Source organism: Haliaeetus albicilla, chromosome 23, assembly GCF_947461875.1.
Source record: "Haliaeetus albicilla chromosome 23, bHalAlb1.1, whole genome shotgun sequence".
NCBI classification, from domain to species: Eukaryota; Metazoa; Chordata; class Aves; order Accipitriformes; family Accipitridae; genus Haliaeetus; species Haliaeetus albicilla.
The window spans coordinates 25,981,482-25,997,090 of record NC_091505.1 but is presented as its reverse complement, the minus strand read 5'-3'; the positions used below and the strand labels follow the sequence as shown (position 1 = coordinate 25,997,090).

Below are 15,609 nucleotides of genomic sequence, written 5' to 3'. Positions count from 1 at the left end.
AGAGATACAGGGCTTAACTTCCTCCTAACTCTCTCAGAACTGGAGGCCCAAACGGCTCAACTGTCATAAACAATTTTCCTCAATTTTGCAGATGTCCGAACTTTGACTCGTAGGCCGATACTGATGGACTGTCCCTGCATATGAACTTCTCGTGTTGTGCCTGGGTCATGCTGAAGGCAGCAGAGTGACCCTGAGGACACGAGCATGAAAAGGGGAGTGGGAGGACAGAACTGTAGCCATTTATTTCGGTGTATTTGAGGGAGAATTAGTAAAAACAATGACTAAAACACACCTTTCACTCTGAGAGTGGGGGCTGAAAGAACCTGAAACAAAGAAGAAATACTGTAGGGCCTTGCCTACCAAAAGCCACTATACTGCAGATTGCTGAGATGGAGAACAAATTTGTTCATGCTGTGACACATATTTGATTCTGAGCAGGTCCTTGACAGTGCTGGAAGTAACCCTGGCAGTGGGTAATGGCATGTAACCACAGACAACAGCAGCCCTGAAGCTCCACACTCTCCCTTCTCCTCTGTAGTTAGTACCCTTTTGCTTCTCGAAAGCACCTCTCCATCAGATTTTCTGATGCTGCTTATTAGGCTGCCCTTCTCCAGAGCAGTGTTCCTCTGCCTGGAGAGGATGTGGCTCTGCGGGTCAGATCCCATCCTCTCCAAGGCCCCCAGCTCCAGATTGCCTGTCTGTAGTCCTGAAAGCCAGAGACATTGCCAGCAGCTCCCTCGGCTGATGCTCAATGATTGAAGAGCTTTAGTTCAGTGTTCACATCATGGAACACAGCATTAATTGGATGCTGAGACAGATTGGCAGACATCAGGGAGGATGCGTGATTGTTTGCAGGTCACACCTGCAGGGATCCTGCCTGGGTCTGAATTGAATCACTTTGACAAGCAATATGGGGTGCTGCACTTAGCAGAAGGGGCTCCCATTTTGCAGCTGCACTGAATGATTTAAGTGTTTGCAATGTGAAGATCAAACTGCAGACTTTTTAGACTCCCTAAATAAACCTTATCTGCACCAAACACACCCATCAATTTTATTGCCATCAAGCAGATATAGAAGGAATTAGTTGTCAGGGAATGCTTCTAATTTAAAGTTAGCAGCTGTTATTATTTCAGACTGGCAAATTTTATGATTTTGCCTAAAAGCGTGCCCTCAGTAAATTAAAACATTTTGTAAAAGCTGGATTATGATTATATCTGCAATCGCTCTCGCATATTGAGAGGGGAATGTAAGAGAAAGCCTATGGTGAATAATGTTAGTGGGGATGAAGGAACAGGCAGGTAAAACTCGTGTTACCAAGTGATGCGAGCTGAGCAGATCTTTTCCTCCCCAGAAGCCAAACCTTGGCGTACCTGCATAGAAAAGCATCCCCCAGAGCACTTGGTGTCCTTACGCCCCAGAACACCGTCACGGTGTAAAAGGCCTCTGAACGCCTTTTAAAGGAAATGCAGTTTGGAGTGTTGCTTCCACCTGTGGTTGCAGCTACGGCAATGCCGGTGGGACTGGGCTGGGTGAGCAGAGGCGAGGCATGGTGCAGGCTCTCAGCAGGCTGTGGTCCCTCCTGGCCCTCCGCACACCGGGCACTACAGCAGGACGCTGCTGCTCAGCAGGTCCAGACATCCCAGAGCTTGCCTGCCTTTCCCTGTCTTCAGATGCAGTCTACTGTAGGCTTTGCTATTGCCATGACATTAAGCTGTTCTGCACAGTCAACAGCCCCTAAGTTAAATATAGTTGTGATTTTGAATGGTTAGCATCTGTCCAAATTACAGAGCTATTTTATTTAATTCATTACTGGGGTAGTCACTCCATTATCACTAAACATGGTTTATTTATTAAGTCTTATTATCAAGTCCATGAAATGTCCTGCAAGATTTCTGTGCCTGTTCATCCTACGTTTTCTGAGTCACATAAGCTGTACTAGTCATTGCAAATGAAGAGGAATATAGTGTCCTCAGTGCATTAAAACAAATATAAAAAAAGAAAAAATTCCCAAATATGGATTTCAAGGACTGTCCAAACTTATTTACAACACACCTTTTGAGTGAAAGAAAAAAATCTAGGTGTTGATATATAGCTCTCATTGTTTCTGTTATTTACCAAACCTGTATTTAAAACAGAAAAGTGTAAACTTAGCTGCTTAGGGAACAGGAATCTTTCAAAAGACTGCCGGATGCAACAGGCACATTGAAGGAACTTTTCCACATTTAGACTTGGGAATTATAGCTGTTGAATTTTCTCCCTCTGGACAAGGCTCAAGCACTGAATCTTCACATCTACTCCAGCTGTTTTCAACTCTGAATGGCAAAGAGGAGCCATTTTCTTTTTCAAGCCAGAAATCTCATTATTGCACCAGAAGACCTTGTTTTAGGTTTTGCTATAATCTGTGCGGTCCCACCTCTCTGCAGCATGGTCCCCTGGGGACCCTGGCCTGGGAGGACAGAGGATGCTCTTGGAGGCACAGCCGGTTTCTCTGTGGGTTGCTCTGTGGATCTCCGTTGTGTGTTCCGAAGCAGAAATGGCTCAAAAGTGGGAGCAGTTCTGAGCAGCAGCTTCCTCTTGAGCAGCTCTCACAACCTTTCCCTGCCGGCCCGTGCTCGGCACCAGCAACGGAGCTCGGAGAAGGACAGACAGAGACACAGACAAGAAGCTGAAAATGTACCTTAGGAGCGTGATAGGAACTTTTGCATTAGGAAAATGTTTAATGTAATGGCCTTGTATTCTTGGTATTTCTATTATGCCCTCTTATGAGGTCTTCTCATACCTCATAAATATGAAATATAGTAATCTGTAGGGACCTGTAGGGACAATTTTATTCAGCTTTGCAAGCTCAATACTCTGGTAATGAAAGCATTTTCTTCACATCTTCATGGGAGCAGACAGGGACAAGCATTTTAATGTGTATACCTACTAAAACTGTGGTAACACAGCCTGGGGAGACAGATACCATTACTATCATGATTTGGCTCATCATTAAGTACTGCCCAGTAATGAAGACGAATCATGTCTTTAGAAGCCATTTCTTTAAAATTAGCTTAAATTAAGGTGCAAGACTGAGCAGCCCAAATGCAAACCTGCCTGTTCCCTGCTCAGCCCCTTCTGCCTGCCCCGCAGCTCCGTGCTGCCTGGCTCCCCCCACCCCAGGGTGTGGGAGCCTGCTGCAGGAAGGCAGCACAGAAAGGCTCTTTGCATCTGAGTTTCTGAGCTTGGAGCCAGAGGCTGCTCTGCAAATGACTGTGTCTGCAAAGGAAGGGAAGGAGAAGAGAAGGGATTCCCACCCATGTTGCTGCTCTCTACTGCTGCTCTCCCCCACTCCTGGCTCAGTGCACAGAAGACGAGGCTATGGCAGGAGTCTCCCTGGACACCCAGCAGCACCCTGAAACTTCTGTTCTTGTTTTCAGGTTGCGTTTCATGTTTTACACTGTCCTCCAAAACATGGGAGAGCAAGAAGGGGATGGTGCCAGGCACAAAGCTGGGAGCTCTCTGGAGGCAGAAATCCTCGGATGTTCTCTGTCTACTAAAACTCTGGAACAGAGAGAAAGAAAGATGCTGCCAATTAGATGCTTCACCCCATGTAGCTGTTGTGCTGGGAGGAAGAGGAGAGAGGAGACAGGGAAGATCATGGCACATCCACTCTCTCTGTATTTTGCTGCTTTGCTAGATCTGCGCGTCAGACTCTCACACCGTCTATGTGTGGGGTTGCAATACACCTCAGGATAAACTAGGAAGAGATACGCTATTGGCTATTTGCTAGGCGGTGTGTCATCTGGCAGGCTGTATATATCACAGGGAAAGCAGGGACCACTCAGCCTCTGAGCAAAGCTGCTTCAGTGTATAGCTCAGAGGTACTTTGAGAATGAAAAGGGAAAGGCAGCCCTTGCTTTTTTGATTCTGAGAAGCTCTGAAAACTCTTGGGAAACAGAGACCTGATGGATGAAGGACTATGTGGAAAACCAATAAAGCAGATTTCGAAGGAGAAGTTGCAGGAGAGAAGCAGAGCAGTGCCCAAAAGGAAATATTCACTAGCATTTCTTCCTAAGTGCAGAGAGAAAGTGTTTGGGGATCTCTGATATTTCAGCATCTGAATCAGCTTCTGTATGTAAGACATGCGGGATTGAAAAAGGACAGCAGCTGGAGAGTCCCTGGAGCAAAGCTCACAGGTAATCAACACAGGAAGAAGGACCCATTTATCAACTTTTGTAAGTAGTTTGCAACCACGGGGCAGATTTTTAAAATACAAGCACATGTTCCCTCCTGCAACCACTGACTTTAGCACCTGAGCTGCCAAGGAGGGCAGAGAGGAACATGCAGCCTGCCCAGGGAAACGGGCAGCGCTGGAGCTTTGCTTCCCGAGCCATGAGCAGGCACACGTGGTTCCCTTTGCAGTACATCTCCAAGCCCTTCTGGAGAGCGGAGAATCACAACACGACCAACTTCTTCTCTGCACTGTATGGCTTCCCTAACCAATCCTTCTTCCACAGTGGTTTGGACCTGGAGGACCTGGGGGACTTTGACAGCGGGACCAAGTATGAGGGCGAGTCCCAGAGCCGGACGGTGAAGGCGCTGCTAATAGTAGCCTACTCTGTGATCATCTGCATCTCGCTCTTCGGCAACATCCTGGTGTGCCATGTGGTGATCAAGAACAAAAGGATGCACTCCGCCACCAGTCTCTTCATCGTCAACCTGGCCATTGCCGATATGATGATCACCATTTTGAACACCCCCTTCACGCTGGTGAGCATCTGGCTTGTCTGTGTTTTGCTGGTGTCTGTCTGTGCCTGTCAGCTGTGTACACGTGTATTGAATGGCCAGTAACAGGCTAATATGCAGAGTTTCTTTTTGCCTCCCCGCCCCCTGGCTTCTTCTGCCTCCTGGACAAGATGCAGTCGTGCCCCCCCTCTCCCCAACACCCCCTCGCAGGCAGGCAGGGCTCGGTGAGCAGAGCCGGGGCACTTGTGCCCCCACCTCGCGATCCGGTTGGGAGGCGACGCTCCTCTGCAGCTTTCCTCCCTCTTCCAGGACAGTGGCAAGGCTCAGATGTCGAAGCGCTATTTGTCTTTTGATGGGGGAGGAAGCGGGGACAAGTTTGACACTAGAAAGTTCAATTAACTGCCAATTTCTTATGGAAATGATGCAAACAAGGTCAGTCCTTGTGAAGATGATTGCAAGGGAGACTGCTAGGTCTGTGCTGAGCTGTGTCAGCTTGGCATGGCTCTTACTTGGGCACTACAAACTGTGCTTCTTGGGGCTGATTGTCCTTTGTTTATTTTCAGTTACTAAATAATATAAGACATAAAAAAATATTAAAAGAATGAGGTGGGAAGAATTAAATGGATTCATTTCTTGCTCCACTGTCACAATCTATAACAACGTGTAAGTAGGACTCTCTGTATAGCTGAATTTGACACAGCCCTCTGGTTCGAAAGCATCTCAAATACTCCTGCTTCAATCCTTGCCCAGAGCTGTCCATAGTGTTCTTCTGCCTTCCAAAAGCAGTCCCTGAATTATCAGTTTGGATTCACCCTTTCTTAAATTGGTCCTGTTTCTTTGGTGGGATTTCTCTGTCTTGCTCTGATGGGTGGAGAATGGATTGAGAGCAGCCCTGAGGAGAAGGACTTGGGGGTGCTGGTTGATGAGAAGCTCAACATGACCTGGCAATGTGCGTTTGCAGCCCAGAAAGCCAACCATACCCTGGGCTGCATCTGAAGAAGTGTAACCAGCAGGTTGAGGGAGGTGATTCTCCTCCTCTGCTCTGCTCCATGAGCCCCCATCTGGAGTACAGCATCCAGCTTTGTGGCACCCAGCACAAGAAGGACATGGACCTGTTAGAGTGAGTCCAGAGGAAGGCCACCGAGATGATCAGAGGGCTGGAGCACCTTTCTTATGAGGACAGGCTGAGAGAGCTGGGGTTGTTCAGCCTGGAGAAGAGAAGGCTCCAGGCTGACCTTATAGCAGCCCCCCAGTACCTAACAGGGCCCTACAGGAAAGCTAGAGAGGGACTTTTTACAAGGGCATGCAGTGATTGGACAAGGGGTAATGACTTTAAAATGAATGTGGGTAGATTTAGATTAGATGTAGGGAAGAAGTTGTTTACAGTGAGGGTGGTGAGGCACTGGAACACGTTGCCCGGAGAAACTATGGATGCCCTGGAAGTGTTCAAGGCCAGGTTGGATGGGGCTTGGAGCAACCTGGTCTGGTAGAAGATGTCCCTGCCCATAGCAGGGGGGCTGGAACTAGATGATCTTCAAGGTCCCTTCCAACCCAAACCGTTCTGTGATTCTATGATTTGCATCCTGTAATCTGTTCAGGGAAAGGATAATGCCCTCTTGTGTGTTTGCACAGCAACAGTCACACATTAGGCACGAGTAATTAAATAATTGTAATCTCTCTTAGGAAAGAGCTTTGCATTAACTTCAAAGAAAAACAGCACATTGCTACACATTCAGTGACAGAGTCATTACTACTAGAGTTGTCTCTATAGGGAAATTAATTAGATTAATTGAAAACCATTAGCTAGTCTTGACTAATTTTCTGTGTGGACAGATGTTTTGTAGTAAATGCGCTCTATTTCAAATTAGCTTAATCTGCTTCCAGAATGAGTTACGTTAATTTGTAATAAATATTGCGCAGTCAGGAATAACAAGGGAGTGAGACAACAACCATTATTTGGAATAATCTCCTCTGCAGAAAAGCCACACTAAGTAACACCTCCCTGGGAACTCATAAGAAATGCCATGCTGCCCTTGCCACTGTAGTCTCAGGGAGGCTTTAAACTCCCCCTGCCTCCCTCTCCTCCCAAGAGCGGCTGGATTCATGCCCAGGTGGAGATGGCTCCCATACCTGCAGAGGTCAGATCAATGAGGAAGGCAATGCAGCTGGTGAAGTGTGAGTTGCTTTTTCAACTGGAGGGTAAAATTTTCCTCTCTGTTTGTATACCTTAACTGACACCTCTGAAATTGCTGTTGATGCATCTCACACAACGTGGTAAGAGGAGAGTTTGGCTTAGAGACCAGTGCGCAAGCAAGACCCTGCCACCCAGCTTCATGTCCTGCTTTTGAGTGCAGCTGGTAGCTGCAGACTCCAGGAAGAGTATAGACACAGGGCAGGTAGGCAGGTATGCTCCACAGACAGGCAGTCCCTAATTCAGAAGTGTTACCTTGCTATTTCAATGCCCTCAATGATTTTTTCTTCCATGAATTTATCTCACTAAGTTTTGAACCCATGCAACTTTCAGCATCCACAAATTCAAATGTGCAACTGTTTTTAAGAAGGCAAGATACTGTTTTTCCCTGCAGAGCCTCATCAAGGAGTTGAGCTAAGATTTCTTTACTTTTTTCAGAGGGGCCATGTTACGTGTCCACATGCACACACACGGAGCACTACTCAAGCGGATTTGTTTGCGCAGCCTAATAAACCCCACCTCTGTTTCAGATTCTCTTGCATAGTCACTGTTTCCCCAGAAAAAACTGAGTATAATGCATCTACAAAGCATAAGGAAACTATATTAAATAATTTCTTCCTTACCATATTCCTGTGAAGCCTATTTGCTACTCTTCAGATAATGCACACTTTTTAATCGAATTTTGTCTGTTCTTCAGGTGCGGTTTGTAAGCAGTACCTGGGTTTTTGGAAAGCTGATGTGTCATATAAGCCGGTTTGTTCAGTACTGCTCCGTTCATGTGTCTGTGCTGACCCTTGCTGCCATCGCTCTGGATCGGCATCAGGTATGTGATGTACATCACCCCTATGTTTGCTAGAAAATAAGGCACTAAATAAGTAGTTTCCTCCCTTTCAAATCCCATTACCTGGAAACTTGCATTGTCTTGGGAATCAAGGAATGGAGGGGAGAACTCTAGTTTTCATGGCAGTGGTCAAAAAACCCCATGGTTTTTTACAGTGAGGGTGATCAAACACTGGAATCGCTGCCCAGAATGGTTGTGGAGTTTCTGCCCTTGGAGATATTCAAAACCCAACCAGAAACAGTCCTGGGCAGGCTGCTCTAGCTGACCCTGCTTTGCGTTGACCTAGATGATCTCCAGGGGCCCCTGCCCACCTCAGCTGCTCTGCGGAGTACAGCCCTGAAAGCAAGGCAGGAATATATTCTGAAGTTCAAATGCCAGCAAGCCAATGCATTATCTCAGCACATATTTATGAAGAGTCTTACAGTTTTTAGGCTTGTCCCATTATTTTGGGATGCCTAAGACTGGAAGCAGTGAGAACTATGTTAGCACATTCAGTTCAAGGTGAGAAATTCTCCTCTCCTACCCCTGCCCCAATACTTTCTGGCACATATCAACTAGGAAAACCTTACAGGTCAAGCAATGAGTGCAAACCGAAGGGTTTCCTTGAAGTATAATACATTTTGTAATTTTTGCTTAAGCTGATAAATGCTGTGCACTGGGAGAACAGGTCCTGCAAGGTGCGCTCTCAGGCAGACTGTATTTTTCTTGCAGTGCTGGAGTCACTGAAATGGTTGTTACTGAAAAGCAATTTCACATGATAAATGACACAGCTAGATGAAGTTCAGAACAATAATTCATTCCACTCTGATTGTTTGGGATGTGCCCCATCTGGTGTCAGAAAATTACAGTGACTGCCAGAGTATAGATATCCATTTCTGTCTTTTTTACCACAAAAACTTTGGTAGTCTGCCCATTCTATGTGCAACATTGCAACTCCTGAAAGCAAAGTATTTTGATAATGATTCATTTTAATCAGTAGATTCTGGGTTGATTGCAAGGCATGGCTAGGTATCAAGAAGTGTTTGTTTAATTAAGGGCAAACGCAATACCTGCCTTTAAATGCAGTGGAGTAGGTTCCTCAGAACTGGGATTAGCTAATATGGCCCAAGGAGATAAAAACAGAAATAAGGACATGCCACTAAGCAAAAAGAAATCAACACTTGCCTTTCAAAATATTGCTAGTCCTGAGAGGTACCAGAGTAGACAAATCTCCAGGGGAGTTGTAGAAGCTTGATTAAGTAGATATTTATAATGACACTAGAAAAGATATGCAAAAAATACCAAAGACTTCACCAGCCAAGAGATCATTTGGATGACACGATAGGTCTATATTTAGTTATTTTTCATTGCCTAATATAATCATCCATAGTGCATGTAGCTCAACAGATATCTAACCATCATGATCTCTGAAGTCAAGCTGATGAGTGACACTGAGTGTGTTTCTCTGCTCAGGGCACTGGGCCAGCAGTAACACTTAATACTTGCATAACTCCTTGCATTTTCCAGCCCTTTTACTCTCTGAAGTCCTGTAAAATGAGTCTCTCCTTTCTGCCTTTTAACACTGGAGGGATGCAGAGCTGCTGCAGCGCTTCGAACTGCAATGTGAGGCTCAAAGAGTGACCAAGGTGTTGTCAGATAAAGTAGCCTTAGCAGCAAACACATGGAGTACACCATGCTATAGCCAGTACTGCATAGGGTAAACTGAATATAAAAGAGATCAGCCTTCAAGTTTGTTCATGCTATGTTGGCCAAGGATTACATTCAACCGTGTTTCTCAAGCATCTTGTCACTCTGTCTTGCGAATCCACCAAATGCCAAATGTTGTGAGCCCTGTGGTTGCCATCTGTATTGGAGACCTTGTCTCTAGTAATTAGGAGACTTTTTACACTCCCTATAGTACAAGCCAGAGCAGTACCTTGGCTTTCAACTTGTGCCACACTTAATGTCTATGCTGAGCATTCCTTGCTGTACTGGAAAGCATGCATGCTGTTTGCTTCTTACTCAGTGATCAGCATGAAATGCTTGCTCCTGGACATGGATAAAGCAAAGATGCACTTTTTTTTCTAAAGCTTGCAGCTTGTTTTTATCAACTGAAGACATTTTAAATCATCACGATTGCTTGTTCTCTGCAGGTTATCATGCACCCTCTCAAGCCACGCATGTCCATGGTGAAAGGAGGGATTTGCATCATTATCATCTGGGTTATGGCCAGCTGCTTCTCATTGCCTCATGCCATTTATCAGACTTTGACAAGATTTTATATTGGGTAAGATATTTACATGGTGCTTTTTTTATATATGACATATGCAGCTTAATCAAAGCCCCACAGATTCTAAGGCGCACATCTCTCCATATGTGTTATTAGAAAAGGAAGTATGGTGAAACAGAGAAGTCTTCCTTCTCTTTGGCTAGCTGGTGTGTTACTCACGAAAGGACAATGAAAATCAGTGGAATTGCTTTCAGGCTTGTTTGTTGGTTGATTTTGGCTGAGAGATTCAGCCCTGTAATTTGAGGAAGGCACAGAAGAAAGGTGCTCTTCATCATTAGAGGGCACAGATGTCAATATGGATTATTTTTTTCTTTTCCTGGTGATGTGTTTACAGTATCTTCACTGGGGCCAAAGGTCAAACTTAAAGCAAAATTTTCCATTCAAAGTGGCACTTGCCTATGTTACTGAATGAGTTCTGCTATCTATACCACCTTTACTGAAACCTGTAAAAACGTCTGAGATATTTGTCCTCCGGGTGTTGTGTGCATCTGGTAGTGGAATTGACAGTTCTTTCTCTCTATGATCTTCAGAAACAGAACAATACGAATGGTCTGCCTCCCCAGCTTCCCTCCTCCTGCTGATCTTTTCTGGAAGTATTTGGACTTGACTACTTTTGTTCTCTTGTATGTCCTGCCTTTGCTTGTGATCTCCATCACATATACCATGGTGGCCAAGAAGCTCTGGCTGAGAAATGCCATCGGGGACCTCACCATGGAGCAATACTATGCCCATCAACGGAAAAAGAAGATGACACTGAAGATGTTGATGGTGGTGGTGATTGTGTTTGCAGTCTGCTGGTTCCCCCTGAACTGCTATGTGGTGTTGATCTCCTGTAGGGCCATCCACAGTAGCAATGCTCTGTACTTTGCTTTTCACTGGTTTGCCATGAGCAGCACTTGCTACAATCCCTTCATTTACTGTTGGCTGAATGAGAACTTCAGATCTGAGTTGAAGTCCTTGCTGTGTGTGTGCCGGCAAAGGAGTGCAGCCCAGAGTCACGCTCTGCAGTCCATCTCCCCCGCTTTCAGGCACGCCTGGGTTGAGAACTGCCATTATAAAAGAGGCAGCCCCTGCCAGAAGGCAAGGGCATCTTCCCAGAGGAACTCTGCGAAGACAGACATATCCAGTGTTCAGCCAATTGTGGCAGAAAGCTAAACCCTTCATCTGATGGCCAGGCAGCATTGTGTTGTAATCGCAGAATCATGGGAAAAATTGAGTTGGAAAGAACTGCTGGAGACCATCTAGTCCAACCTTCTGCCCAAAGCAAGCTAGCACCAGTTTTCAACTGGGTTGGTCATGACCATGTCCAGTCAGGTTTTCAAAAGTCTCCAGGAATGGACTGCCCATATGTGGGCTCCAGAATGAGGGGTGTCAAGTGAATTTTTCGCTGGAACAGTCAGCACAGATTGAGACTTCTTTAACAGCACACAAAATCTGTCAAAGCCTAAGCAAACAAGGGGAACCTACACTGATTATACACACGCCAACCGATGCACACTGTTTTAAAGCAGATGGCTGTTTATGCATATAGAAACACTGTATTGATTCTTTCTTTTTATTTATTTGTCATTTGTTCAAGATGAGTAACATTTACAGCCATTCTCAAATTTATACCTGCAACATCTCAGCCACTTACTCTACTGTTACAGAAACACCACAGCTCTGCCCGTCCGCCTCAGTGTGACCCAGGTGTGTTCCTTGCAACATGGCAGACAGCCCTGCCTGCTGGTGGAGGGGGAAACGTCTCAAAAATCACAGCTTAGAAGCAAGACAGCAAAAACTCACTCCATTTTTACAGGTGTTCTTTCAGTGGCTTGTTTGTTCTGTAAGGATTACTAGTAGTCACCATAAAACACCGCTTATACTGCAGTCTGTGGTCAAGAAATTATGCAAGTGAGCTTATTCTCAAGCACTAGCTAGCTGAGGAACCAACCCTTCCTTAAACATATACCACCTGCCATTTTGTTAAGGACTAAACTAATGCTCACTCACCAAACACCACCAGACACCCAATAAATAGAAATGGTTCCAGAGGAATTTTTCATTTTTGTGCTTTCCACCATATTTCTTTTTTGTTGTATTTCTATTATCTACATAGGAGATACTAAATCTGAAGTAAAATGTTGACAGTCAAAATAATTTTATGGAGCTTGTACCAGTGGAGACACCATTTTGAGTCTGACAGTGTGACAGTCATGTCCACTGGTCCCAGCAAGTTAAGCTGGTTGACTTCAGGGTAACTCCCCAAGATGGGTGACAACGGCCTGTTGGGTACGTTCGGAGGAGGCCCTCAGGGACCGATGGATTTCGGAGACCAAACTCCCTCCCTCCCCTTCCAAATCAGGGATGGTGAGCTGGCAGGCCAGGGCTGGGAACTGGGCTGTGACCAGTTTCTCTGGCACTGGGAGCGCAGGCTCACTGTAGGCAAGCAAACTGGGGTTCTCGCTCCGTGTGTGAGGAAGGATGGATGGCAGCCTCACATAAGGGCTGGTAGGTCCACACAAATATGCTACACAAATATGGCTCTTTACCTATTCCATGAAAAATGGTTAAGCATAAAAACTGTATGCAAGCACTCAGAGGTGGTAAAATCTTGCCAGGATGTATATGGAGACAAGGGGTGTTGGGCAGTAGTAGGTACCTGTTCTGCTAATATATGTCAGGCTTCATTATAGTCTCTAGGCTTTCCCTCAAGAATGTCTCACATCATTATGTTTCCTAAGAAAATTGTATATTGCCGTGTTTTAACACTATTAATTGAAATTTCTTTAGAGTAAAGTCTAAATTATTTTCAGTTGCAATAATATTTTATTTTTTACCAGTCCTCAAGAACTGTGTCCTTGGTGGCTTCACTGTCAGACTGGCAGCCCTTGCCCGGTGTGTCAGCCTGTCTGTCCTGGAGTTAACCCACTGGGCAGCAGCAATAACTGCTTGGCAGCTGCTGAACAGAGCACCCTGCTTTGCCTGAGGTGGAACCTGCAATGTAAATCTAAATGTTGGGAAAATCTGCAGTTTTTAGAACCAAAAGGCATGAGAGAGGAAAAGTTGGCACTAGATAAAAGAGTTGATTTGTAAACCTTTATATACTCCCCTGCTCAATAAAACTGAACATCTGATCATGTGCCACAGCAATTGCCTCAAATACTGATACTTGCCTTCCTGCTGTTCTTGGTGACCGAGCGCTTTCAGCAGCGTTTATCCTGTTTTGAGCAGTGGCTCCCCATACGTAATGAAATAGCTGAGATTCCTCGGCACGCGGGCAAGCGGGTCTGCAGTGCCTGGACAGCCGGTGCAGGCAGCTGCTGGTCTGATGGGGCACAGTGGGAGCCAGCCCCAGCATTTCAGACCTGGGTTTGGATCAGCAGTGAGAAATATCAAGTGGGATCATGTGGCCAACTTCAAACCAATGGCTGTGAAAATTCACCAAAGTTGCATTTTTCTCTTCCTCGGAAAGAATAATCAGTTTCTTTATTTCTGTCCATTCAGTGCTGGCTTGGCCTTTGTGATTGCAAAGGATTTAGCCTCAAAAGACAGTGAAAGGAAAATGAGTTTCATCCTTCCTATGCAAAGTAATACTAACTACACTTCTACAGCTTGGCATTTCCCCCAAAGACTGGCAGTTTGCTACAGTTGCAAACTTGAGTGAAAGACTATTTAAATTTGGAAATCAAGATGCTTTGATAGGTACAAAAATGTTGACGTGTGACCTGAGAATGTTATTTGCATCTAAAAAAGAAACTGTGAAGCTCAGGAGAGAGTAGCAGGAATCTTGCTTCTTCCTAAGATAATTGTGGGAAGGGGAGAGGACAGAAGCACACTAGACAAGGAACAGAGACCTCACGTGGCTTGAGATACTGCAAAACACACCGGCGTTTCCAATGCTAGTGCTTCAAGTAAGTGCTCCCCTCTTACAAACAGCTATCACTTCTCCCTACCCCACGTCTGCAGGAGTTACTCTGCAGAAGGATGCACTTAGGGGAGGAAATCGAATTAGAAAACTCTCTTCAGAGAACAAGCACCCAAGACTCCAATATCTTGTCTGATTCACCTACAAGAAATGTGTTTAGCAGACTTTCTCCTGTGGGCTTTATGTGTGAGCCTTTGTTTAGTTTATGCTAATAAAGAAGTGTAAGTGGAGATCTGAATGGAGCTGGCATGGTGGAGGCAGGCATCTGAGTCTTTCATTTTATGTTACCAGTAAATAACAGCATAAACCTGATATTACTACTAAGTTGGGGTTTTTACTGTGTGGAAAACTTGAAATTTGTAACACTGCAAATGGTGTTTCCATAATGTAACTGTCTAGAGGGTTTCTATAAACAAGATGTCTCTTGTTAAAAAAACAAACAAACCACAAACCCAAATACAACATTGTGAAGGTGAGTAATTTAATGAAACATCTTCTCATTCAAATGTTCTTCTTTTTACATTGGAAAAACCCAATTAAATTAAATAATGTAGTTTGCATGTATATCCCACCACACTCCCAGACAACTGCTAGAACTGATTACTCTGGAACAAATAAAACAAACCGAGTCGACTCATCTTTTTAGCAGGACAGCAAGCTGGGTCTGGCTTCCTTCAGCCTTTGCATGGAGGGATGCACGGTGTACCCCAAGGTCAAATCCACAGCCTGGCTGTGTGACAGCAGCATGTGTGCAGAGATGTCCCTCACCTGGTAAGGTTTCTCTAAGGGACAGTTTGCTCCCAGATAGAAAACTGACATTCGTTTCCTAACTGCACACCCTCTGCTAATGCTTACACAAACAGTGCTTTCTTCAGTAAGAATCTGCAGTCGGGCAATGTTGAGCTGCCTTAAAAAAGTATTATTTCCTTGAGGTGATTGTCAAAAGCTTACGTTTTTGTAAAAGTCTGGCAAACTTCGCCATCATTATATGCAACTTTCTGCTGGATGCTCTTGCTTTAATATGAGCTCTGTTAAAGTTTCCATATGGTTGTAATATAACAAGATTTGATTCACCAACATTTTTGGGGGGCTGATAACAGCCAAATAAAACACCTGGTTTAGGACCCTTTCTCTCTTGTGGGTTTTGTGTAACTTCTAAGTTTTCAAAGGGAGATACTTCCTCTTACAAGAGGATTAACAAGAAAGCATAGACTGCTGCTCCTAACAGTCTCAAAACCATGACCAAAACTTATGTCTGCATGTTTTGACATCTTTCAGCATGAAAAGCCCTTTGCAAAAAGCAGAGCTATGATTACCCAGATACAGGGTCAGTGGTAGATGTGTGCGGAATATAAATGCTATTTAATTCCCATGCACTTCATTGCAGCTCCATGCAGTAAATAGTTGGTCTTGGCAGCACTCCTCATCACCTAGGTGCCTCAGTCCAGAGAGGAACATGGATTGGCACGTCTAACTTGAATTTAATTTTTATTCTCCGATAAACACTTCCATGAGGGGAAGCACAGCCCGATTTCTCGTGCATTTCTCCCAAGTGGTCCTGCCAGGATCCTCAGCCATTTCATGGGTCCCCTTCCCCTTGCTGGGGACCTCACTCTCTCCCGCACCTGCCACCAAGCAAATAGGGTAGGAAACGTGCACCACTGAGGCAGCTACAC

At 45.0% G+C, this 15,609-nt stretch overlaps 1 protein-coding gene across 1 annotated transcript; it reads left to right on the top strand.

Annotated features, from left to right (window-relative positions):
- Nucleotides 1–1,235: 1,235 nt before the first annotated feature.
- Nucleotides 1,236–15,061, top strand: LOC104310496 (G-protein coupled receptor 83). Its single transcript, XM_009929871.2, has 4 exons — nucleotides 1,236–4,749; nucleotides 7,614–7,739; nucleotides 9,890–10,023; nucleotides 10,557–15,061. Exons 1-4 carry the CDS (start codon nucleotides 4,321–4,323, stop codon nucleotides 11,179–11,181), a joined length of 1,314 nt encoding a protein of 437 aa, XP_009928173.2. The 5' UTR covers nucleotides 1,236–4,320; the 3' UTR covers nucleotides 11,182–15,061.
- Nucleotides 15,062–15,609: the final 548 nt, after the last annotated feature.

Bases quoted from the DNA above. Each gene is read 5' to 3' on its own strand.
- LOC104310496 (XM_009929871.2), top strand. From the start codon at position 4,321: ATGCAGCCTGCCCAGGGAAACGGGCAGCGCTGGAGCTTTGCTTCCCGA. The intron at 4,750-7,613 runs GTGAGCATCTGG...TCTGTTCTTCAG, and splicing joins TGAACACCCCCTTCACGCTG to GTGCGGTTTGTAAGCAGTAC. The intron at 7,740-9,889 runs GTATGTGATGTA...TGTTCTCTGCAG, and splicing joins TCGCTCTGGATCGGCATCAG to GTTATCATGCACCCTCTCAA.